The 24,774-nt window shown below is 36.4% G+C and overlaps 1 protein-coding gene across 1 annotated transcript in view; it reads left to right on the top strand.

The window, feature by feature from the left end:
- The window catches only part of EloA (transcription elongation factor elongin A), a 79,986-nt gene extending 57,348 nt beyond the window's left edge, over window positions 1-22,638 (top strand). The window contains exons 7-8 of the mRNA XM_081756499.1: window positions 14,672-14,825; window positions 20,413-22,638. Coding sequence (XP_081612625.1) covers window positions 14,672-14,825; window positions 20,413-20,489 — 231 coding nt within the window. The 3' untranslated portion in view covers window positions 20,490-22,638. The remainder of the gene's footprint in view (window positions 1-14,671; window positions 14,826-20,412) is intronic.
- Window positions 22,639-24,774: the final 2,136 nt, after the last annotated feature.

Below are 24,774 nucleotides of genomic sequence, written 5' to 3'. Positions count from 1 at the left end.
CACTCTGATTTCTCTTCTAAAACCTGAAGTGGAAGTAATCAACCATTTCCGGTTTTAACGCTAAATGTTATAGAGTGAAAACGGTAACAGATAGAGAAATTCGGGTTTCTGCAATCAATTAAGCGTCTCTAGAATATATTCGATCTCGAATATGTCTGCCAAAACCGGAAGTGGTTGAAATCTTCTAACATATTTCAATATTAATTGCGTTAATAGTACGCCATATAAGCCAAACCCCTTCACATGGTGTACACGAAACTTCTACTTGTCTGGTTTTTAATTTTCTTATTTCCAGTTTCTTCCTTGTGGCCCCGCGCAACACCGTAGTCGCTAACGCTCTCATCTTTGATACGAGCAGTCCCGTCTTCAATTCCCGGTGGGGATACTCGGTCGAAAAAGTGTAAAAGGTTTTTCAGGTGAGCCATCCGGAGTGAAGTTTTCTTCATTCATGCAAGGCAAATGCCGGGATGATATCTAACATATAGGTCTCAGGCCGTTTTCTTTCTTTCTTCCTTCCCTTACCTCGAATAGTTTAATCGCCGAGGGACATCATCTCCTCGTACTTAACGGTAGGGTGACCAGATTCTGGCAAGCGAAAAGTAGGACATAAATAGTATACGGTAGTTTACTGCGTGGGGAATACGCATGTCCTTATTTCATTTAAAGTTAACCTTAATTTAATCATTCGTTTTTGTTCAAAAGAAAAACACTGAACAAAAATATTGAAGGGATTCAACACAACTCCAAATGCTTTGATGAATGACAAAGTGGTTTATTTTTATGAACGTACAATGAAACTTCGTATAGGGCTTTAAAAAAAAAAAAAAAAAAAAAAAGCAATGAGGGAAAATTTCGACCTTCACGAGGTAACTTCTAATAACTTGTTAGCGTCACTGTCGTAACTTAAAGTAGAAATCTTTCCTATGTTATGAATGTCTCAACAAACCCTCCCTAGTCAAAACAATGTATTGCATAACAATGGTTTGTTTATTGTTTTCTTTCCTAATCTCTTGAGGACTGTTATAAAACACAACGGTTCATCACTCAGGAAAAGAGTACATGCGATTCAAAAATTTTGTGAATAAAGAATGAAACATTAAAATAAATTGCAAACTCAGGACATTTTAAAAAAGAAGGACATTTCACAAGTTTCTAGGCGTCTTCGCAACACACAGGACAGCTCTTTAAAAAACAATATTGTACTGCGAAAATCAGTACATCTGGTCACCGTATTAACGGGCTAACATGGCCATAGATGCCGAAAGCCCAGAAATCTAATTCCTGATTTCGACTTCTTTCTTTCCCTTTATAATGAGCGAAAGTGCTTATAGTGTACTTTTTGGTACTACGTGGTAATGCTTTAGTGTTCTATGGTGCCAAAACAGTGTATAACCACTGTATAATATGTTATTTTTCGAAATTGGAAATGAAATGAATGAAATGAAATTTTGAGTTTTACGTCCCACGGTTATGCCGGTTAGGCTAAAGGAGACGGTGATGATGAGAGATGAATGAAATGGTGGAATGAAGAAAGTGGGAGGAAACGGGAGAACCCCGAGAAAACCCACGCACACGGTGTTTGTCCACCACAAAGTTCACTTGGCGGGAGCAGGGTTTGAACCCGGGACCCCAAGCACCAGAGGTGAACGCTCTACCACTGAGCCACCGCGGCCCCACTTTTTGAAATTGGAGTAAGTGGAGGTAGCAACATGTAGTAGCATGATCATTCGACAGATATCGATAATGAAAAAGATGCAGTGGTACTGGACAAGCGAATTCTCTGTGCGATTCCCATATCAATATAGAAAGTGAAAGAATGGTTCAGATACGATTGTCGTTCGAGCAGCAGAAAAGCATCCTTATTATATGTTCCGTCTTAATTCTATACTGCTATAAAGAAATCCATATGTAACAAAACCTGCTGATTGGTTGCTAAGTTGCTGACGCACACACACACTTATGCAAAACAGTTCATTACTAGAAATAAAATTTTACTCTGAAACAGCATTTTGTAAAACTGAGATGCTGTAATGACATTAATGAGAGACGAAAATACTGTAGAAATCATGTAATAGTACTGCGATCAAGAATACTTAATGAAATAAAAGAAATATTCACTACGTGTTCACTACATAACTCAGACTCGTGGAGAAGCACGTGTATAGTTTGCTCCTACTATTGTAAGTGGGGACGGAAGTATCACTTGCCAGTCAGCTTTCTGAATACCGGAATGATATAAATAATTTTGTTTATTCCCATTTGGAAGTAAGAGGAATCAGAGAGTAGGTATTATTGGAAATCTAAAAAATATTGTTGAATTCAGGTGAAACCAGCCCCCTTGAGCAGCTGGATTTTTGTAATTGCAGATACGAAGTTGAAACTGAAGATTTCTGAATGCAATTACTACTGTTACTTCAAACACTTATAACCACTATTACTAACTATTAACGTAACACTTACTATTAAGTAAACCTACATTACACCAACAAAATGAACATAATAAAATGTGATTATTGACGCATATCTTATTTTTAGTTTTTTGGGAGCTCCTTGCTGAAGAAGAGTCCTATTTTCCAGAACCTTTTGTGAAAATTATGACATGTTATTTTCAGGCTTATTTGAACACACATTTCGGGTACCACAAGTTATGTTAATATTCTGTTGTTATCATGACCATCAAGATTCCATTACACTGAATATTCATTCCACACATGTGCATCTAAATGGTACAAGAACAATGCCGCATTTTTTAAAAGGTTTGGTTCTGCTTTATCGAAGAGCACACACCATAATTTATTTTATCTTTCCTACCAAATGTTGATATTAGCAGGTGGCTCAGTGGTAGAGCGCTTACCTCTGCTGCGTCGGGTCCCTGGTTCGATCTCCGGCCAAGTGAGTTTCTGGTGGACAACATCGTGTTCGTGAGTTTCCTCGGGGTATTCCCGTTCCTTCTCATATTCTCATTTCGCCGATTATTCCATCATGCACTTGCGTAATCATCGTCTCCTTTAGCCTAAAGGGCATAATCGTGGGACGGTAAACCAAAATACGTCATTGTTTATATATGATATTTTCACTCGCCTATCTAAGACTTCTGCACACTCAGCTGTCTATCTCTTACGGGCCTCATTAGCAATACCTAGACTGTTATATTTCCTTTGTAGTTCTCCATCCTGGCACGAGACAGATCTTCTGAATCAATACGATAATTCCATCCAACTTGGCCTAGAATCTCTTCTCAACTGCTCTCTTACGGATAGCTCATGGCTACAGGCATCTCTCCCAGTGGATCACAGAGGTCTAGGTATTCGTCGAGCCCTTGATTTGGCCACTCCATCTTTCCTTTCCTCCATTCATAGCTCTATGCCATTGATCACTTCTCTTCTTCCCCAGGATATTCATCAAGATTCTGAAGCTGAGATTAATGATTGTATCTCCCAGTGGACATCGTGCGGCGAACTTGCTCTTCCTGCTCTTGATAAGAGAAGTTTACAATCTTCATGGGACGCTTCTTTTATAAACTCCAGATTTTCTTCTCTTCTTCAGTCCTCCACCAATCCTGAGGATAAGGCACGTCTTCTAGCTACTTCATTCCCTGAAGCAGGTGCCTGGGTACAGGCTATTCCATCTCCATCCCTAGGGCTGCATCTTCCCGACGAAAGTTTTCGAATCGCTTGTGCGTTACGTTTGGGAGCAGATGTCTGGAACAACACCGGTGCCTTGCTTGCGGAAGTTTAGTGGATAAGAAAGTTATACATGGCCTATCATGTCTTCACAGTGCTGGCAGATACTCTCGCGACACCGATGTTAGTGACCTCATCATGAGAGCCCCATCTCTTCTGGAACGCCTTCCGTGAGAGAGCCAATGGGGGTGTAATCGTTCTGACGGCAAGAGACCTGACGGAATGTCTTTGGTGCCATGGAAACGAGGGAAGGCTTTAATATGGGATTTCACTTGTGCCGATACTCTAGCCTCCTCTAATCTTTCTACTTCTTCCACAAAAGCTGGGATGGTCGCAACTCGTAGAGAATCTGAAAAGAGACGAAAATATAACAACCTCTTGGACAAATACCACTTCGTCACCATCGCCATCGAAACTTGTGGCTCCTGGGATCATGAAGGACTAAACTTTATTAAAGAAGTTGGACGCCGAATAACTCTCAACACAGGCGACACTCGAGTTTCAGCCCTTCTTATACAAAGATTAAGTATGGCTGTGCAAAGAGGAAACGTAGCAGCGATGCTAGGAACGCTTCCACCGGGAAAGACACTGGAAGAAATCTTCCTTCTGTAACCACCACCCTCTCACCCAACTCACGCAATTTCTGCTAATTAATAATATATAAAATGTATTTTTGTAACCTATGTTGCATTTTTTATAATAATGAAGTAATTTTCATTTTCGATGAAATGTGATTCAAAATTCTGCCATTGAATCCTCACGCAGTGTTATCAGGCAGTTTTAGGACAGAGATCGCCTTAGCAAATCAGATATTCTCAGAGCATGATTTTAAACAGAATACTCCCAAGCATATGTGTATCCAATTGTTCTTTCAGTATTTTTGCGTTTATTTTTAACAATACGTATATTTGTTGTAAATATCATTACATTCTACATTTTAAATTTATATTATGTAACAATACTCTCCATATTGTGTCAAAACAGGCAATATATATATACTATAGATTTCAAAACAAAAAAGTCATTATACAATTTATTTTCATCGAAACTAAATTTAAGTGATTAATTTTGCAGTAGTCATCATTAAATGAAAAGAGTATTAGTGACGAGAGATAATACATGTGCAACAATGGAAAGAATTTAAACCTAACCTTTTGTTAGAATAAAAGTATAAATGACTGTCAAGAACTAACTGCAGCATATATTACCTTGCAAGTCGTAAATATAATTAATTATAGGTAACTTAACAGTTAAGCCCGTAGATTCGTACAATGTGTTTCCACCAGGGCACTTGATCCTAATTACAACGATAAAGGGATGTGAGGCCACCAACTCATGAAACAATTGCTCGTATTGGCGATTAGTGGAAAGCTGATCGTACAGTGTATGTTGTGCAGAAGTCTTGCTTCCTTGGCTATAGCATTGAAGCATTTCACACGCTTGATACAAAAATCAACGAAACAGTGTGCATATTAATACAGGAGTAAGCAAAACAAGATACAACACATTCCTAAAAGAGCAAAATGGAAAATTTTTGTTTGGTACCTATTGAATAAAAATGACCTTGATAGAATAAGATAGTATTGCGAATGTTTCTTAAACATAGTACAGGAGGATTAGAATTTTCATGATTAAAAGGATGTGGTGAAATAAGGCAAAATTAAGGTAAATGGAACAGTGAACCGACTTACATCATACATTTTTTAGACTCGACATAATCTTCATGTTCACTTGTATTAAGCGGTCAATTTACTCTGGCTCGATGTCTAGTGTGGATCAAGAGGGCTGATTGGGCCTTCCTTTCTCTATATTACCGTTACTACCCAGGTGTACTATTTGACCTTCCTTGCGTACACTGTTCAGGAATGATCAATTTTACATAAAGGATTGTTCAAAAAGCGTGCCGGTTTTGGATCGTCTGGCAAATATTTGTTTCTCGGTTGCAGACATTGTTTTGCATTGTTGCTCTACCCACAAACATTCCGATTGTCGCCTTAGTCTCAATTTCTCGCAAGTTATGCAGCAACTGTCAGACAACTTCGCGCGGTTCTAGGACGAAATGAGGCACCGAATGAATCAACAGTTCGCAGACTTATGAAAAAGTTAATTGAAACGGGTTCAACAGTGAACATTAAAAGTCCTGGGCGTCGTCGTAGTGGTCGTTCTGAGCAAAACATTGCGGTAATAGCGAATTTCACAAACAGAGTTATTGCATGCCAGCGTCGTAGAGGAGGTCATATGCCCGACGTCATTCACCATATCTGAAATCGGAATGTGTGATGAACATGTTTATGAATTTTGTTAGTGTGTTTTGAAAAAATCAATTTCATAATTTGATGTAACAAAACCGGCGCATTTTTTGAATAACCCTATACAAGATGTGCCTCATTACACTACCCCAAGACTGTGTTCTTACCTCACAATGCAATAATGCCAGTCGATAAATAAGAGAAGTGGGATTGAGTTCGCTCAAGTTGTTCTGATTTAATATATTTTACCTGTGGAGAAATGTCAAGTATGCCGTAGAAAGTTAGCTACACTAATAGCAAACCAAATAATACCAAACATTTGTTTGTTTGGTATTTCCACCAAGCTTGTGGTACAAAAACACGTAGTTCCTTTGTTAATTTGCAATTCATCTCAATAGCTTATTACTTGGCACAACTTCACTCAATAAATATTTCCTAAACAAAACAGGTACGAAAACATGGTTACCAGTTCCAGCTACACTGAGAGACACAGTAGTACCAGTTCTAGTACCCCCTTCCCCCCCAAAAAAATCGCTGATAAGTCGCTTAATTCTTGTCTTTCGTTACTTGTTTTGGGGAAAGCGACTTTGTGTCTACCCTGTATATCTTCTATATATTTCGGATAACTGCTTAGTTACTCTTCATTAATAGGACAAAGCTTTTCTTTAACCCTCTCACTACCAACGGGGGGAGAGGTGCTTTGTGCCCACCAGTGTTTTTTTTTTTTTTTTTTTTTGTAATTATTCTTCTATTTTTTTTTTTTTAATTGTAAAACAATACGTTATTGCTCAACATATTGAACTAAAACGTATACCTTACGGTGGTGCAAATAGAACGTTAATGTGTTTCATAACTTTGCTTTTTCAAGTTGGTGGACACAACGTACCTCACCCGCACCCCCGTTTGTAGGAGATGCGACTGACATTTAGAAGTGTCACTCCTAGGTGGCAGTATAATATAGCTGTTAGTCGTATCCCGTGCACTGTTCACTTCAGTCACTGTGGATTTTTGTGAGGGTTTCTAATTTGTTTCTTTTGCGAGATACATCTAATCTTAACAGATGGGTATAAAATGACCCCCCCCCCCCTGGTAGTCCGCGTTACAAAGATACCTAGATAGTGCGAGGGTTCATCATTTCACGGAAATTACATTTTTCTTTTTTCAACTTCTTATCGAACTACATAACCAAGTAAATATTAAATAATGTAAGATTCTGAAACGTATGATACTTCAGTGTCGTGAATAAAATGAAGAATATGGTAACTTAATACATAGAATTTAAGAGGTTTGGTCACGTAGAAAAGAATTTAAAGTAAGAAAAATATGACTTATCTCCTTGATACGATTGAATTAAAGCCTCGTCCTACTGATGAAGGATAACGGAGTAATTATCCGAAATATATAGAAGACTAGCTAAAATTCCTGTTCTTCGCACGAGGAGAATAGTTTTATGGAAAGTATTTGACCTTCCTTCCCCACTATGATACGCATATCAATGAAAGTATAACAATAAAACCTCCCATAACGTATTCTATTTTTAGCATAAATTTTGAACTCCCTTTGTTTGTGCCTCATCGACTTGCAAAAAACTTTCGACCATGTCAATTGGATGAAACTTCTGAATATTCTTAAAGAAATCGGAATCAACTAGAGAGACCGACGACACAATCGAAGCCTGTACATAGGACAGCGAGTGAAGTTGCGCTTGAATCAAGGAGAAACCAAAAGTGTGGAGATTGGAAGAGGAGTCAGACAAGGATGTAGTATGTCACCACAATTATTCAATATTTACAGTGAATGTTTAATGAAGGAAGCATTAATGGGAATTGGAGTTCAGATTATTAACAAGATTAGGTATGCAGATGATGTGGTTATTATAGCTAAAACCGAAGGATTACTGCAGGATTGACAAAATAGTTGACACTGAGAAACTACATGGAATGGAAATCAACATTGAAAAGTAAAAGTCATGAGAATATGCCGTGGAAACGCGACCTTATGGGTCAAAGTAGAACAAAGAGAACTTGAAGAGGTCAATTATTTCAAGTATCTGGGAAGTATTTTTAACAAGAGACGCTTACTGCACCAAAGAGATCAGGTCAAGAATTGGCATAGCAAAGGAAGCATTCTAGAAGAAAAGATCATTCGTAACAGCAGGCTCAATATTTGACTTCGGAAGAAGTTGGTCAAGTGCTATATATGGAGTATTGCACTGTATGGTTCAGAGACCTTGACATTACGGAAGTTAGAGAAGTATTTAGAAAGCTTCGAAAGAGGAAGGTGGAGATGATTAAATGAACGGAAAAGTAACAAACGATGTTTTAAAACGGATAGGAGAGAAGAGAACGATTCTAGCTTCCACCCGTGGCCCCGCATAGCGTAGTCGTTAACGCTCTCGCCTTTTTTCAGGCCAGCCACCCTGAGTGAGGTTTTCCTGGCTGGGTTTTCCTTATTCACACCAGGCAAATGCCGGAGTGGTACCTAACATAGGTCCCAGGCCGCTTCCTTCCTTCCCCTATCCTTTCTTCCTTCCCTTTCTCTGGATAGTGTGCTCGCCGAGGGACGTCATCCCTCAAAACGTGACAGGCTAAATAGCCATAGATGCCGAAAGCCCAAAAATCTAAATCCTAAATCCTAATCTAGCCACCACTCTTCGTAGAAAGGCGAATTGGATTGAACACATCTTGCACAGAAATTGTCTTCTTCATACCGCCAGAGAAGAAGAAGAAGAATACAAGTGATTGATGATTTGGGAATTAAAAGAGGAAGCTGCAAATTGAGAAACATGGAAGAAATATTTCCAGGTCAAAACTGAAAATTAAGGGAAAAAAAAAAAAATAACCTCATTAGGCCGAGGACGTGCGAAAAGGCAGACTACTTAATAATCATTTATAAGAGCGAAAGTGAATTTGTGTGTACCTCATCACATAATAACTTCCGAACAAATAAATGGTATGAGACATGATTACCAGGGCTTCCAAGGATCTCATTATATTGCATTTATAATTTTCGACAGGATGGTGAAAGGTGAGGGTAGAAAGGTTCTGACGTAAAAATAATCGGAAAGGACAGATATTAGTGTCGAATCCATAGTTTTTTGGGTCACTGAGGTGAATAGTGACACTGCCGATGCCTTTTAAATTCATGACCCATCGGCATGGAGGTGAGGGAGTCAATATTAATGTCCAGTCCATAGTTTTCGTGGTTGCTGAGATGAATAGCGGCATTCCTGATGCTATTTAAGATTATATTTATCTCGATCGGCATGGGTGGGGATGGGAAGGGGTGACATGTAAAAGTAATCGAAAACGAGCGCTGAGATGAGTAGGGTACACCAGATGCTGTTTAATGCAAGATATCCCCTAACGGCAGGGGAATGGGAAGGGATGTCATTACGAATTTTTGTCGTTACTGTTTTCGTACATGTCTTCATAAAAAAAATGGCTTTCCACGATTCTTCATAAGAATTACATGACTACATGAAACTCTTGTGAAGGCGGAGGCCTCCTCCCCTACAGCCGATCCTTCCTCACAAATTTGACAATATCTCGAGCATTTTTTATTGTACTCACTTTGCTTTTATTTTCAGATATATATATATTATCTTTTTAGTTTTTGAAGATATCACAATTACCTACAAACAAGATTATATACATCTACATAAAATATGTGCAGATGGGATCAAAACTTTCAAATAGAGAACGAAAACATGAGTGTGGTTGAATTAAAATTATTAAACTATAATTAAAAACAAGATTAACGCAAAATCGAGACCAAACACTGACTTCGCGCCAGGGAATTATTGAAATTTACGTCAAGAAACTCTTTTTCTCTTTATCCCGTTCAGTTTGATAGCAACGGCTAGCGTCTTTTCATCACTTTCCCGTTTCAGACGTATTCTCTGTTGGTCCAAGTCTCTCAGTTGTGCATCCTATATTCTCTTCTCAGTTTTCTTTTTGTTGTGCTCACTAATCTCTTTCTTCAGCGTACTCATTCGTAACGTCTATGGAGCGTTTTACGTAAAGTAGCATCCTCTGGTGATTTCGACGTGTTCAATACCTACCTCTCTACCTTTCTACTTTCTTTTTATATCTAATGTGAGTATATATGCTTTTAGTTTAGATACCTTTCTAGTATTTATCCATTTTTTATTCCATATATATACAAGGTGGTATGGAAGTGGGCGTACCCCCTCCTTTAGTTTTAACAGTGTAGTGTTAGTTATGGTAGAATGTCTGTGCTCAGTTACCTTGAAGTCTTAAGAGTCATAAACATCGGTATGATGACCATCCATGACGTAACACAGCTGAATTCTGCACCAAGTTCTCGCAGATGTTTTGCGGAGATACTCCGGAGTCACGAGGGTGAAGGCGTGTTCCACAGCCGCTCGTAGTTCATGCGTTGTGTGATATCAAGTGTTTCTTACCTCAGAAAGCATTGTCTGGTGTCCTCAGATCGGTACTTCTTGGAGGCTAAGCAAAGGGAGCTAGTGAAGATGCACAACCTCTTCAAATCCAGCGACCAGGAAACGTCTGATTCACGTAATTGCGCACGTGAATCGCAAAGTGCGCTGGTGCTCCGTCCTGAAAATGGATACCAATGTTACCAGATAATGCCAAGCAATGTTACCAAACAAATGTGGGTAAAAACCTAAAACCGTCAGAAAACACCATTTAGGGGTACGCCCACTTCCGGACCACCCTGTATATATCTTCTATCGATAGATTCTCCATTTGTGGATTTTCCCCTTGATTTCTAGATTTTTTTTAGGTTTCCTTAACTTTTATCCATGATCTTATTGAGTTTTTGAAAACTAATACAAAATATTTAAACTTTCTATTATTGCGTTTTGTTTTCAGGAAGATTATTGGTCTTCATTTTTTGTGTGTGTATCTGTGTTGCTAGTGTAGTTATCGCAACAGCCGAATACAAAGGTTTTTACGTCGATATTTCCTTTTCTTATTTGTCGTTTTACTACTTGTGCCTTGATTTCTTTAATTTCCTCTTTTAACTGTTTGTTCCCTAGCCGTAAATGTTAAAATATTTCCTCCATGGTAGCTTGTTTAACCAACCATTGAGCTAGATGTGTCCTGATGCTCTTTGAGATGTTGCTAGCTTTACTCCTTTTTACTTCTATGTCTACGAATACTGACGATTTTTCAAGTTCTTCTAATTCAAGTTCTAGTTGTTTTTTTTCTTTCTTTCTTTTATTTCCTTCGTCTGCTCTTTTACTTCCCTCTAGTAATATTGTTTCATGTTTCTTTTCTTTTTTTTTTGTTTTTCCTGTTCTCAAGTGATTCTCCTTTTCTTTTCTTGTTGTCTCCACTTCTTTGTATTCCTATTTCTCTTCCTTCCATTTTGTAATATCTGCTGTAGATATTTGTGGATTTCTACGTTTTCTTTCCATTTCTTGTATGATTTCTAAATAGGATCCACCTGAGAATTTTGTTGCCCTGTCCATCTTGCTTTATTGTGAATCTCAGTTTGTAAGTGGGTGTACGCTCCTCCTCCCCAGAGGCTGTTAATTTAGATTATTTTCTTGCGTTTCCCTGTGCTGTTTCTATTATGCGCTATTTCCACGTATGGTACGCAACCGATTTGTCTTTAGCGTCAACGTGGTTAAAAACGTTCAGTCACTTACTGATTTCTAAGTTGGTTATTCCCCTTTAGATGTTCAGCAAATATGTATTCACAATTCCTTTTGTGCTCCCATGCTTTAAAAAAATAAAAACGCTTATACTGTAGCTCACGAATTTTCGCATTTATTCCATTTTCCTTACATTTCTGGATAGAATTCTGTTATTAGTAAGTGGAAATAATAGAAAGCAATCTATCTAAGGAGATATTTTCAAATAATATAATAATAAAAATATAAGCAAAAAACAAAATTATGCTCGGTTTTGCATATACTGGCAATTATGCTTTCAAGGAATTTTTGCAGTATCACAGCATGATTGCGCAGGGAATTTCAAATTGGCAGTCGCGGAGTTGAATGAAGGAACTGGAAAGTAGAGTAAAATATTGCATTTATTGGTTTAAATCTAGTGTCCAGATTGTCTGCGAAATATAAATTAGCTTCTGTAACCAAGATGTCGTAGAAACAAACAGGAAAACTTGTCTTAAGGTTGGAAGTGATACGCACTATGGCTATGAGCATTTATTTGTTAAGAAAAAGAAAGCAAAGGAAACGTAGTCTCCGCGGTTAGGTGGGTAGCGTGGCGGACTGGTAGTTCTTATACTGTTTTGACACCAGATCGAATCCCATCACATGCCATCTTTTTATTATTATTATTATTTATATTATTATTATTATTATTATTATTAGAATTAGAATTACGTGCTTACGAGGATTCGTATTGAGACCCCTCCGAGCAGAAAACCTGGGTACGTGTCTTCACTGAAGGATAGACATACAAGCCATGGGGTAGACGGGCGCGCTGGACGATAGATTCCAGAGCATAAAAAATATATTAAGACCACAACTTGCTGTTCTAACCAATTTGATGCTATTTTTTTTTATCTGCAATGATATGTCAGATAATACGGTATGTGGAATAAACGAAGGTCGGATAAGCGACACCATGGTGTGTTGGTGTTTCACGCATCTAAACCTGTAAAATATTTGTATAAAAAAATTATCTTTCACTCCCCAGCTAAATTGATGGGTATGGTCGCTCACCTTGCCTTATAAAGTATAGTCTTATAATGAAAATATATATTTTAGCTGAAAGCTAAAGAGAAATCAACTTCAATAATTTCCTTTTTTTTTTCTTTTTTAATAATAATGACAAACTTGTCATTTCATCACGATGAATCACGTTTGATAGTAAGATGTCTGTTTCTGTCTGCATATTTCCTTCACACTTTGTTGGAGACAAAATTGTTCTTTTTCCAACAAAAGAGGATGAAAGAAGAAGCTATACAACAGCATAAACTGAAAACAACAGCTATTAACAATAGTACTCTAATCCTGGATAAATACGTCATTAAAGGAAAATATCAATAAGTTATTTCCTTATTATATTGCTTCGGTTCTTATTAACATGAAAATTATACACTTTCTATTATGTTTTGAAGAAAAAAAAAGATGAAATGGAATTCGATCTGGTGTCAAAATAGTGTAAGAACTACTAATCCACCACGCTATCCACCTATCCACGGGAACTGCTTTCTGCTTGTTCCCTTTTTCTTAACAAATAAATGCCAATAGCCATGACGCATGTCACTTCCAACCTCAAGACAAGAGATTACCTGTTTGTTTCTATATTTCCGTATGACATCTTGGTTACAGAAGCTAATTTATATTTGGCAGACAATCTAGACACTAGGTTTAACCAATAAATGCAATATTTTACTCCACTTCCCAGTTCATTCATTCAACTCCGCGACTGCCAATTTGAAATTCCAGCGCAATCGTGCTGTGCTACTGCAAAAATCCCTCGAAAGCATGATTACCAGTATACGCAAAACCGAGCATAATTTTGTTTTTTGCTTTTTTAAAAAAAATTTTATTATATTATTTGGAAATATCTCCTTAGATGGATTGCTTTCTATTATCTCAACTTACTAATAACAGAATTTTATCCAGAAATATAAGGAAAATGGAATAAATGCGAAAATTCGTGCGTTACAGTATACACGCATTTTTTTTTTTTTTTTTTTTTTTTTGAGCATGGGGGTACCTTCTGTGACACTTATGTAGTTGTGTTAATATACTAATTAGGAAAGAAATTCATACTTACCAATTGAAATGAAAAAGCACCCATCTCCACTCAAATTGGTCTATTTCCTTGTTTATTTCTGCTTAGTACACACCACTACAAAGTTTACTATGTGCTGCAAACACGCACGTACTCATTCATATACACTGCTATGTTATCTACGAAGATTTGTACCACATACACACACGTTTTGCTATGTTCACTGCAGTTTCGTAGTACACTGTAGTACGTTCATACATGTATTGCACATTCGCTGAAATATTTCAATGCTACTTCAGGTCACTTAAACTTTGTTCACTCGCTCTCTTGTGAAATTTATCATTTAGTTCATTATCATCCAAAAGTGCAATCTTGCCTTTTTTAAATTTTAGGAATTCTTTCCACGTATTGTATCTCCTTATAAAATTACCTTGTAATCCCTTATAAGGTCATAATTTCCGTTAATAACTAATGTGTCCTGTGAGAGTTTTGAATTCCATTTTCGTCCTCTTTTTCATTTAATATTCACGCGTCTGCAGACACGCATACGATTATACGATTGCCTGCGCCTCCTGCAAACTACTGTTCCCGGTCGTTGGTTGCGGAGCGACGTATCGCACGTTTTCCGCACGTCAGTATATACGCACTAGTGAATTCTAAATGATACTTTCTGTGGCTGTGACCATGCATGTCAGAATTGCATCAGAATATACAACTGTTTCTAGCATCAGCGGCCAGACGTAGGATCCTTCTTTCAAGGGAGCAGTATGATCTCAAAGAATGTTTTCGTCGTAAAAGCGTAGAGGTTTGAGAACCTTCAGTAAAAGGTTTTTACCACAGGTCAGAAAATCCTAGTTTCATTGTGAGGTGAGGTTGTAAGTATGGGGTAAACAATATATATTTTCTGTAGGGGGTGGAGGCTGGAATGGTATTGGGTAAGAAAGTATCGAGTACAAAATTTTACAGTATTTTTTGGTATTTTTGTTAGACATACCTTAAAAATTGTGTCTTATTGTTTTGTTTACATGCTTTCTTACAGGCTAAGTATGGAACTTCTCAGCCCAGCAAAGTTCCTAAGAAATTGGATGCTATTGCAAAGAACGTTGCTGGAGGTAGTTCAGGAAGTGTCGGCAACAGTGCAGCTCCTGCAAGTTCCTCATCGTCTTCATCGGCAGGAAGACCCAGCTCTTCAAGTGAGTACTTGTAATAGATGATAGAGATAGATATAGATATGAAAAACCAAATGGGTGAAAATCAGAACGGGATAAATAATTAGTAAAAATTGGGATGGGAGTTTGAGAAATGCTTCAAAATATGCCGAAAGTCAGTTTATATATATACTGAAGAATCAAGATATCCTTTTGAAGTTTCTGTTTGCCATAATCAGTCTTTTCAATGAAAATTGAATATGCAACGGTAAGTTGATTTTTAATGGAACTCATTCCTCAGTAGAATTGATCGTCGAAACATGTTTAAAAATTCAGTGTCCATCTTCCAAGATTACGGTTTTTATTCTTCTGTGGAAGATTATTACATTTAAAGGGTGGAGAGTTTTTTTTTTGTTTTGTTTTTTAAATATTTTTTTTTTTTTTTAAATAAGAATATACTTGTAGAAAATTTACAATTGCATTGTGTATGTACTTGAGAAAACAGTGGAAGATGCAATCAGATTTCACGAAGTTATTCAGAAAATCCCTATTATTCAATTTGTGTTAACAGGGGGCATGGTAGCTCAATGGTAAAGTGCTTTACCTCTGGTGCGTGGGGTCCCTGGTTCGATAACCGTGTAAGTAGGTTTGTGGTGGATAACATTGTGTCCGTGGGTTTTCTAGGGATACTCCTGTTTCCTCTCACTTTCTCATCCCGCAAACTCTTACGTCATCATTTACTTGCTTTAATCATCGTCTTCCTTAGCCTACCAGTATAAACGTGGAACGTTAACTCCTGTTTATTCTATTGAAAGGAAAATTTTCATTCCTTTGTAAGTTCAGTTGGTATCATTGCCTGCAACCACTGATCTTCGACATAGTTCGTCGTGCTTTCACAGGATGAAGAGTTTCTGTTTTTCAGCTCCTGTTTGTAATACCCCAGAGTTGGCATTTATCAAGTGTCTCCCCTAAGGATTGAACTGAAAGATTTCATTTCATTTTCAATCTGTGTTAACAAACATTAGGGCCGCCCACAGAAGATACGAAGAACTTAAAGAACCTAAGCAGAAGAAAAAGGTTCAAAAAAAATCTTTAGAAATAAAGGAGCTTTAAGATTGCCGGAAGGTATTTTAAAAAACTTAAGTTTTGAAAGAAGAAGAGATTCAATCTAGGTTGGTTGGTTGTAAATAATCAAAGAGATAGGATTAAATGTATGATATATGTTTACTTGTTTATGTTTATGAGTGACTTTAGAATCCTGAGATATTAAAAGTGTCGTTAGTGTATAATTATTATTTGGTACTAGTGTTTTACTTTCGGAAACTTCATAACAAGGAACTACATAATTTATACGGTTTACTCAACATTGTTAGGGTCGTCAAGTCTAGGAGGCTTAGGTGGGCAGGTCATGTAGCTAGAATGGAAGAAAGTAGAAACGCTTTCAAAGTCTTGACTGGAAGATCAATCGGAAAATGATCATTGGGAAGACCTAGGCGCAGATGGGAGGACAATATTAAGATGGATCTCGCAGAGATTGGAATACAAAGTAGAAACTTGATGCAGTTAGCTAAGGATAGAAGTCAGTGGAGAGCTTTTGTGAACGCGGCATTGAACCTCCGGGTTTCATAGGCCATAGAGTTAGTTAGTTAGTGTTTTACTGTATCAAAATCTAGGAAGTTTGACCCATAATAAATATTTGCAAGAGAAAGTACGTTTATACTGTATTTAAGAAATAAAACGGAGAATGTTGGGCAGCTATGGAAATAGTATAGGATGAATGTCAAGATTTTTTTATTCTAACCTGTTCATAGTTAATGTTCACGGTATCGGGGAGAGAGAATATTTACTTTCACAGTCACGGAAATTCAGAAGAGTCAGAGAAATCAATAAAATTTCAGTGTGAACCACGTTTTCATAAATGACAACTACATACAAGAAAATTCGTGTGGCGAGGAGATTTAAGCACAACAATTATTTGCTACAGATGTGCTCGTTTACATTCGCACTTTTCTTACGAAAGTACTTGAAAACAAGATCTTGATACGAACAGTCGGGGCAGGAGCTCATGTGATTTGGATTCCACATTAATCAGTAGGTCCCGTCTCATATAATCTCGCTGCTGAAAGGGACATTAAACTCAAAATCAACTCAACGAATATTCGGACCCAAGAGGAACAGGAACAGGATGGCTGAAACTTTATAACAAGGAACTGCATAATTTATACCGTTTACGAAACATTGTTATGGTCTTGAAGTCTAGGAGCTCAGTGGGGCAGGTTATGTAGCCAGAATGAAAGGAAGTAGGAATGCTTTTAAATTCTTCGGAGGAATGCTTCTTTTAAATGCTCTTAAATTCTACTAGAAATCCAATCGAAAAACGACCATTAGGAAGATCTAGGCGCAGATGGGAGGGCAATATTAAGATGGATTTCACAAAAATAGTAATACAAAGTAGAAACTGGATCTAGTTGGCTAACGACAGAAGCCAATGAAGAGCTTTTGTAAACGCGGCATTGAACCTCCGTGTTCCGTAGGCCATAGAGTGAATTAGTTAATATACTCACTCAGCAATAGTGAAACGGTGCAGAGGAGACGGTTTAATCGTTAACGAAGCTAGTGTGTCTCATCACCTGGCTATATTTCAGTAGTCCGTTGTCGGCCAGAAATTGTGAGAACACGGCTCCAGTCCACTCGAACCATCAAATACAGTGCATTAGGAAAGCACCGATGTAGAAAAATCTCCCATCGCAGAGTTTTGGCCATATCAGACAGTTTCCAACATCATCCGAAAGATTCCTACATTGGAGACACGTCACAAAGCGTGCGGACACTACCTCACAAAGCACCATATTCATGAGAGGTTCATAAACCTGAGAAAAGATATCTCGCAAGGGCAAGTGGAAATGGATGTGTATCCTGAATGATGGATGGCTCTTCGTAGATGAGACCAACAGAGTTCGAAACAGACCACAAGAAGCGTTCTGATTTTCTGCTGCAATGCAAGGAAAAGTTTTTAAAGGGATTTCTGGTGGTAGCAGGATATTGAATGCTGCCACTACCTTCCAACACAAAATCAATGTAGCTGACTTTCATGAGAACGTAATGGACACACTATATGGCACATAAATCCTCCACCTGTACGATGGCGAAACCACAAATGTATGGATCCACATGAACAAGGCCTCTAGCAATACCACTCGATCCCACGCGTTCTAGGCAAGAAAAACCAGAAGAGACAGGAATTCGAGTGATCCCATTTTTGTCCATTCTGTGAAATCCCTGAACGCCTCACCAATGGAGTACAGTAGGCTTGAACTCCCATCAAATAGGCACTTGTTCGACGTCTCCGTTTCTTGCACTGTCTTCGGAAAATTGCCAAAGCGGTATGGTGAGACATTACCCTTCTCATTCTGGGCGAAAGTATGCTACAGTGGAAATTATACTGAAGAGCGATCATTCGGGTCCGCGATCGTCACATCAATCACAATTAGTGGTAGAGAAAGGAAATTTATCATCCAGACAAGTGGTTCAAAGTTGATTATTTTTATCGTGGGCGACGTTCTGTAACTGAAAGTTTCGTTTTGGATCAAAAGATCCAGTATATTTCAGTCAAAATATTTTTTTGCAGGCCTTATATCTGGACAACTATATATAGTGTAGTCAAACCCAAACTATCACTTAACTCAGTATGATGTCCTTATTCCGTAGAAAATACGGAAACTCGATTTAGGGACCGTTCAAAAATTTTGTGGCCCCTGATCGAAAAAGATCCAATATATATCAATCAAAAATTTTCTTGTACGCCTTATATCTGGAGAATTACATATGAGGTGTTCAGAAGCCAAACCGATTAACTCCACTTTTTTGTTGTTTTATAGTTCTACGTATTTGACATGGAAAGGATATATTCTTTTCAGAGGTAAAGTCGATTAACTCCTTAGTTTAACAATTTGCCACTAGAATTCGTAAACGTTCTGATCACTCTTATTTAAATACATTTTATCTAAGTTACTAAAATGCTCACTACTGAAAAATCTCTTTTGATGGAGTTAATCGGTTTGGCATCTGAACGGCTCATATAGTGTAGTCAAACCCAAACTATCACTGACCGTAGTATGATGTCGTTATTCCGTATATATATATATATATATATATATATATATATATATATATATATATATTAAAATGCTACAATAGCAATTAAAAGCGCCTGAGCTCCAACCTATAACTTTAGCTTTCAAATCTTTCATTTACGGTTATGTGTGATTTCACGTTTAACAGAGACAAATATTTTAAGTATTTGTACTTTAAATAGTCTAAATTAGTTAACTATATCTTTTTCATAAAGTTTATGATATAAAGTTATTGTTCAAAGCCTTTGTATTTTAATAAGCCATCTCTAAAATCAATGCATGTGAATTGTGCTTCCGTCTTTCGAGTTCTTTTAAATTATATGTTGAGGACATTTATATGTTTGTGGCCAATCCTTTCGACAATCAGATCTCGGAAACTACAGGCTCTAGAAAGATGACGTTTTCACTGATCGATTGCAAATTTTGCGTAGATTGTCCAGTTGTAATTGAATATTTAAAAAGCATGGTCATTATTTCTTTATTACATTTTTAAGGGTACACTGGAAGCGTTGAAATAATAATAATAATAATAAAAAAACAAAAACTAAAGCATCATATCCTATGCGTTATACATTTCAACACCACATTGTTGTATATTGGGGTTATATATGTCTCAGGTGTTTGTTTCATAGTCAAATAATTATGAAAAAGGAAGGATAACCATTTCTCGAGTCTAAGATAAATCTTTATTTTTTGAGTGTTTTGCCCAACGAACACCATATAGAACTGACATAATTAATTGTATATGTAATGTATTTGCTTATTACATACTGCATGCAAGAAGAAAGAAAACACTGGTTATACATGAATTAGAAACTCCAACCGGAAGTAGGCTCAAATCTTGCAAACGGTGCGAGATATTGAGACAAAATAATCGAAAAAAATCTCCCCTTTATGATACCACTTGCCGATTTTTTTTTTTTTTTTAATCAAGACGTCTTTCACTTGTGTCTGTAAAGGAACATGTACATATGTTGTGAGGAATGAGAAGGAAATTTATGGTCATATGCGAATGATGCGCTGTGTAGAGAGTGCAGGTTCAGCTAGTATATATATATATATAAAATTACGAAAACTCAATTTAGGGGTCGTTTAAAAATTTCGTGGTCCCTTATCCAAGATCCAATATGTTTCAATCAACAAAAATTTTCTTGTACGCCTTATATATGGAGAACTGCTTATAGTGTAGCCAAACTCTATCAGCTAACTCAGTATGATATGCTTCTCCTGTAGAAAATACGAAAACAGGATTTTGGGGCCGTTCAAAAATGTTGTGGCCCCTGATCAAAAAACTAATTACTGGCCAAGATCTCAATCTTTTGATGCTTTTTTTTTTTTTAAAATCATTCCTAAAGTCCTTGTTCCATTCATTCATGTAATGTAGATCCTAGTTAAGCTGCGTGTTTACACGTTATGACCATGGATTGAAAACCTAATCACAACAAACCTGATTGATTGGTTAATTTGATTTATGACTATTTTTTTTTTAATCTTTGCAGGCGCGAAGCAAAAGCCACGGGTAGCTCCTTTAATGCAGAAGACGTTGAAACTAATTAAGAGCCGCTACAGAAGATGAAGGGATTGGTCATTGGTCCATCTTCATCATTACTGTGATCATAACGAAGACACGGTACTTCAAGAAAGAAGGTGGTGGGAAAGAATAAGTGAATTCGAGACATTGCACATGCAGTGTGTTTTTTTCTGTGATCTTGTAGGTTTGAGGGGCAGAAACAATGTCTTTCCTACAGAGATAACAGTTAATGAGGATAAGTACAAAAAAATATTGTTGGAAATTGACTTAATGAAAAGTGAACAGTAATGCATTACAGATGCACCAGGATTGAATTTAAACATAAATATTCTTTTTTAAACTTTACCACATTAAAGATGACATTCTAATAAGAATGCTTTAAAGAAGCAAAATCCATTTTGTGCCGCTGATTCTTTTATTATTTAAATGAATTACGTTAACTATGCATATCTAATTGAAAATAAACAGTCACTTTAAATAAACAACACATACACGAAATAAATAGAAATTGCTAGACTTAAAATGAAATATATATATATATATATATATCTCAAGTATTACACTGTAGGAATCATCACTTTTCCATTCATAGGGAAACTTGTAAAGTGCCTGAATTAAATTCAGACAGTGGCAGCGTGACAAATTTAATACATGCATATTTACTAGTTAAGAACCTGCCTTACTAAAAGAAATACAAAATTTACCGTTTTTCTTTTGCTTGTTTATTCATAAGTGAAAGAAGATAATGAAATGCAACTTACCACATTCATAGATAATGTTATTGTACAACAGAAAATATGAACCTGAACAATTTTCAGTGTTGCCAGAATAACAATTCCCCCAAAATCTAAGTTAAGATTGCGACTAGTAGAGCAAACTCAACTGCATTTGACTACTTATCATGTTGTCTTGGAATCCTGTGAACTACTTTTTAAATAGTAGTTATATTTAGTTTGTAATAAACAAATTAGTTTTAACATATAGTTATTAAAATTAAATAATAATGTTATTTAATAAGTAGTTCACAGGATACCAAAACAATTCGTAATCAAATGTAGTTGAGTTCGTTCCTCTAGTCGCTGCCTTAACTTAAATTTTGGGGGAAATGTTATTCTGGCAACACTGTATTTTCTATGAATGGCTACACTGAAAATTCTGTAGGTTCATAGTTTCTGTTGTAGAATAACATTATCTATGATTGTGGTAAGTCGCATTTCATTATATCCTTTCACTTATAAATAAGCAAACAAAAGAAAAATGGTAAATTTTGCATTATTTTTAGTAAGGCATGCTCTTAATATGTTGTTCTTACGAGTATGAACTTAGATGACAACTAAAACTACATGTTACAGATAATTATTTACCTCCACTTTGTTTAAAATTACCTAATATATATATATCTATATATTTTGAGACCAGAATTTTAGAATGACAATGTCTTCCTGTTACAGTTATTATTATTATTATGATTATTATTAAAAGAAACACACACACAATGTACTGTAGAAACAGGTTGTAATGTAATTTATTTATTTATGCTTTTAACAGCCTTATTGTTGTTGTTTTTTTTTTCTTGTGGTAAAAAAAAGAAAGGAAGAAAAAAAAAACTATTTTTCTGTAGTTCAGTAGTTACCTTTATTATTTTTTTTCTTGTGCTGCTTAATTCCGGTGTGAAACGTAAAAAAAAAAATACATGTATATAAATATATTTAGCGCCCATTTGACGTGAGATTGAATGTGTGACACTTATTCTTGTGTGGGAGTTCTCATAAGATTTATCCCCCCCCCTCTCCTTTGGACGTATTTTGGACAGTTGTTATATCATTGTTATTATCAGAACGAAATATGGTGAATATATATACATAGTCCAGATCTTCATTTTGTTGTTTGGTTGTTGTTGTGTTTTTATTTTAGAGTAGAGAAGAAAAAAATAGCAAAAAAACACATCAGCGTAAAAACAATATTTTTTAAATAATTTTATTCAGTGTACTGATTTTTATCATCTCTTAAGATTGATTAGTACTAAATTCGTAAAAAAATTATAGAAATAAGATTGGTTAGTTGTGTACTTTCTGTCACAAATTAATTTCAATATATATAGTTATTGTTTTCTTGAAAGCTACCTTAATATATATCTATCTATCTATACTTTTTGTATTAATTTCATTGAAAACAATAAATCAGCTGATTTCGACATTTTAATTTCTCTTTCAAAATAATTAATGCATTGAATTATGTTTGAGTGCTTAGTAGGTCTACAAGGAGTATCATAAAGTTTTAATTATCATAGTGAAAAAAAAATCAGGAAACAAGGATTGTTGTGATTTATAGTTGTTAACCCCTCTGTGTGTAGTCATCAACCAGATTTACACATTTTCCCCAGCGTTCCTTCACTTTAAGAATACAGTCATTGTAGAGATCTCCACATTGTGTTCTAAACTACTCTTCCACCTCATGAATGACATCATCTGTGTTGTCCAAATGACGACCACGCAACAGATTCTTCATTTGGGGAAAAAAGAAAAAGTGACTGGATGCGAGGTCGGGAGAATAAGGCAGATTCTGCAATACCTGAAAGCCACACGCCCTTGCTTTGTAGACAACAACTTGAGATAAATGAGCTGGTGCTTCTGAAAAGGTGTCAGCAAACGAGGAACCCAGTGCGTAGATACCTTGACATGTGCAGTTCGTCATGGATAATTTTCCACATACTACCATAACTGACAAGGAGACTTATGGAAGTGTCATTCACCGATTTGAATGAAACTTTGCACACTTGTAGAACATCAAAAAATAATCGACACTTTTTTTTCTTTTTTTTTCGGCAATGGTGAAGATTTAAGGGTAGAAACCACCCTTTGAACGTTAGTGGTGTTTTCTAAGCATAGACCGAAAACAATCATTTAATTTAGAAGAAAACATACTGCCAGGAGGGTTTTAGGTCAGCTGATTCAGAATCTGACGTCAAAATTAGAAAAATCAAAATGGCGTATCCAATATAGTGATTACAATTACAAAATGTCTTCTGGTTTGAAATTCTCTGCAGTTAGCCAAGAACAATTATAGTTGGCAGAGATTACCGCAAGGAGGTAGCAGACCAATTTGAAACCCCTTTCTGTACTTCTTTTAATGGGATGCTTGATTAAAGTGAGTCTCTGCACTTCTCACTACAACGTTTACAGGGACACAAACAGTAGAAAGTGTGGCACAATCAATTAATCTATGACCTCATAGCTACACCATACAGCCTTTAATTTCTAAAAATGGTGTTATCACCGTTGTTAATTATTTTGCAGGAAAAGAATGGAATATTTGACCCTATAGTCCCAAACAACCTCTTTTAATCTGAAAATGTCCTTGTGAATGCATCATATTCGAGAAAATTAACATCAGCTCTTCTGAGATCATGGTGTCAAGAGGTTTTTCTCTCAATGTCTAATGTAAAGTCAATTTTGTTATTAGATTCGTGGAGTGGTCACAATTCATCAACTTTCCAACCTATTTTACGAACAAGAGAGTACCTCAAAATAGAAACCATTCTGCACTAACAACTGGTAGGATTCAGGCTCTTGATGTCTTCGTCTTTAGGCCGTGGAAAACCTTCTTGATACATTTTGCTGATATTGTTCTCTACAACTATGACATAAATTTACATCTTCGAAATAATATAATTTAGATCCAAATCACTGACTCATAATCAGTTTTCTTCTTCTAGATTTGCAAAGCTTATTAGATATGCGTGATGCAAAAACAGTTATTTGGAAGATGATTGTGGTTCATTTTACGAGTTGTCACAGTTATTGCTGTAATAAGGTGAACTTGGTGTAAACAGTGTTTATACATCACACACTTTTTTTCTTTTCTTTTTTTTTTAACGAAATATCATTACTGTGAAGCGTTTTCTCAATAAATTTATAGTTATAATAATTGAGGATATGTGAAGTTCTGACATAGTGAGAGGCGGGGGACTCACTATACATAAACTCCCGGAATAGGGAGAGGTGCAGATACTCACTTTAATCAAGCATCCCATTAAAAGAAGTACAGAAAGGGGTTTCAAATTGGTCTGCAACCTCCTTGCGGTAATCTCTGCCAACTATAATTGTTCTTGGCTAACTGCAGAGAATTTCAAACCAGAAGACATTTTGTAATTGTAATCACTATATTGGATACGCCATTTTGAATTTTCTAATTTTGAAGTCAGATTCTGAATCAGCTGTCCTAAAACCCCCTTGGCAGTATGTTTTCTTCTAAATTAAATGATTGTTTTCGGTCTATGCTTAGAGACCACCTCTAACGTTCAAAGGGTGGTTTCTACCCTCAAATCTTC

Source organism: Thermobia domestica, chromosome 4 (genome assembly GCF_964235325.1).
Source record: "Thermobia domestica chromosome 4, izTheDome1.hap1.1, whole genome shotgun sequence".
In the NCBI taxonomy this organism is placed as follows: Eukaryota; Metazoa; Arthropoda; class Insecta; order Zygentoma; family Lepismatidae; genus Thermobia; species Thermobia domestica.
Note: the sequence above shows the minus strand (reverse complement) of the source record. Positions and strands in the feature narration are given on the sequence as shown.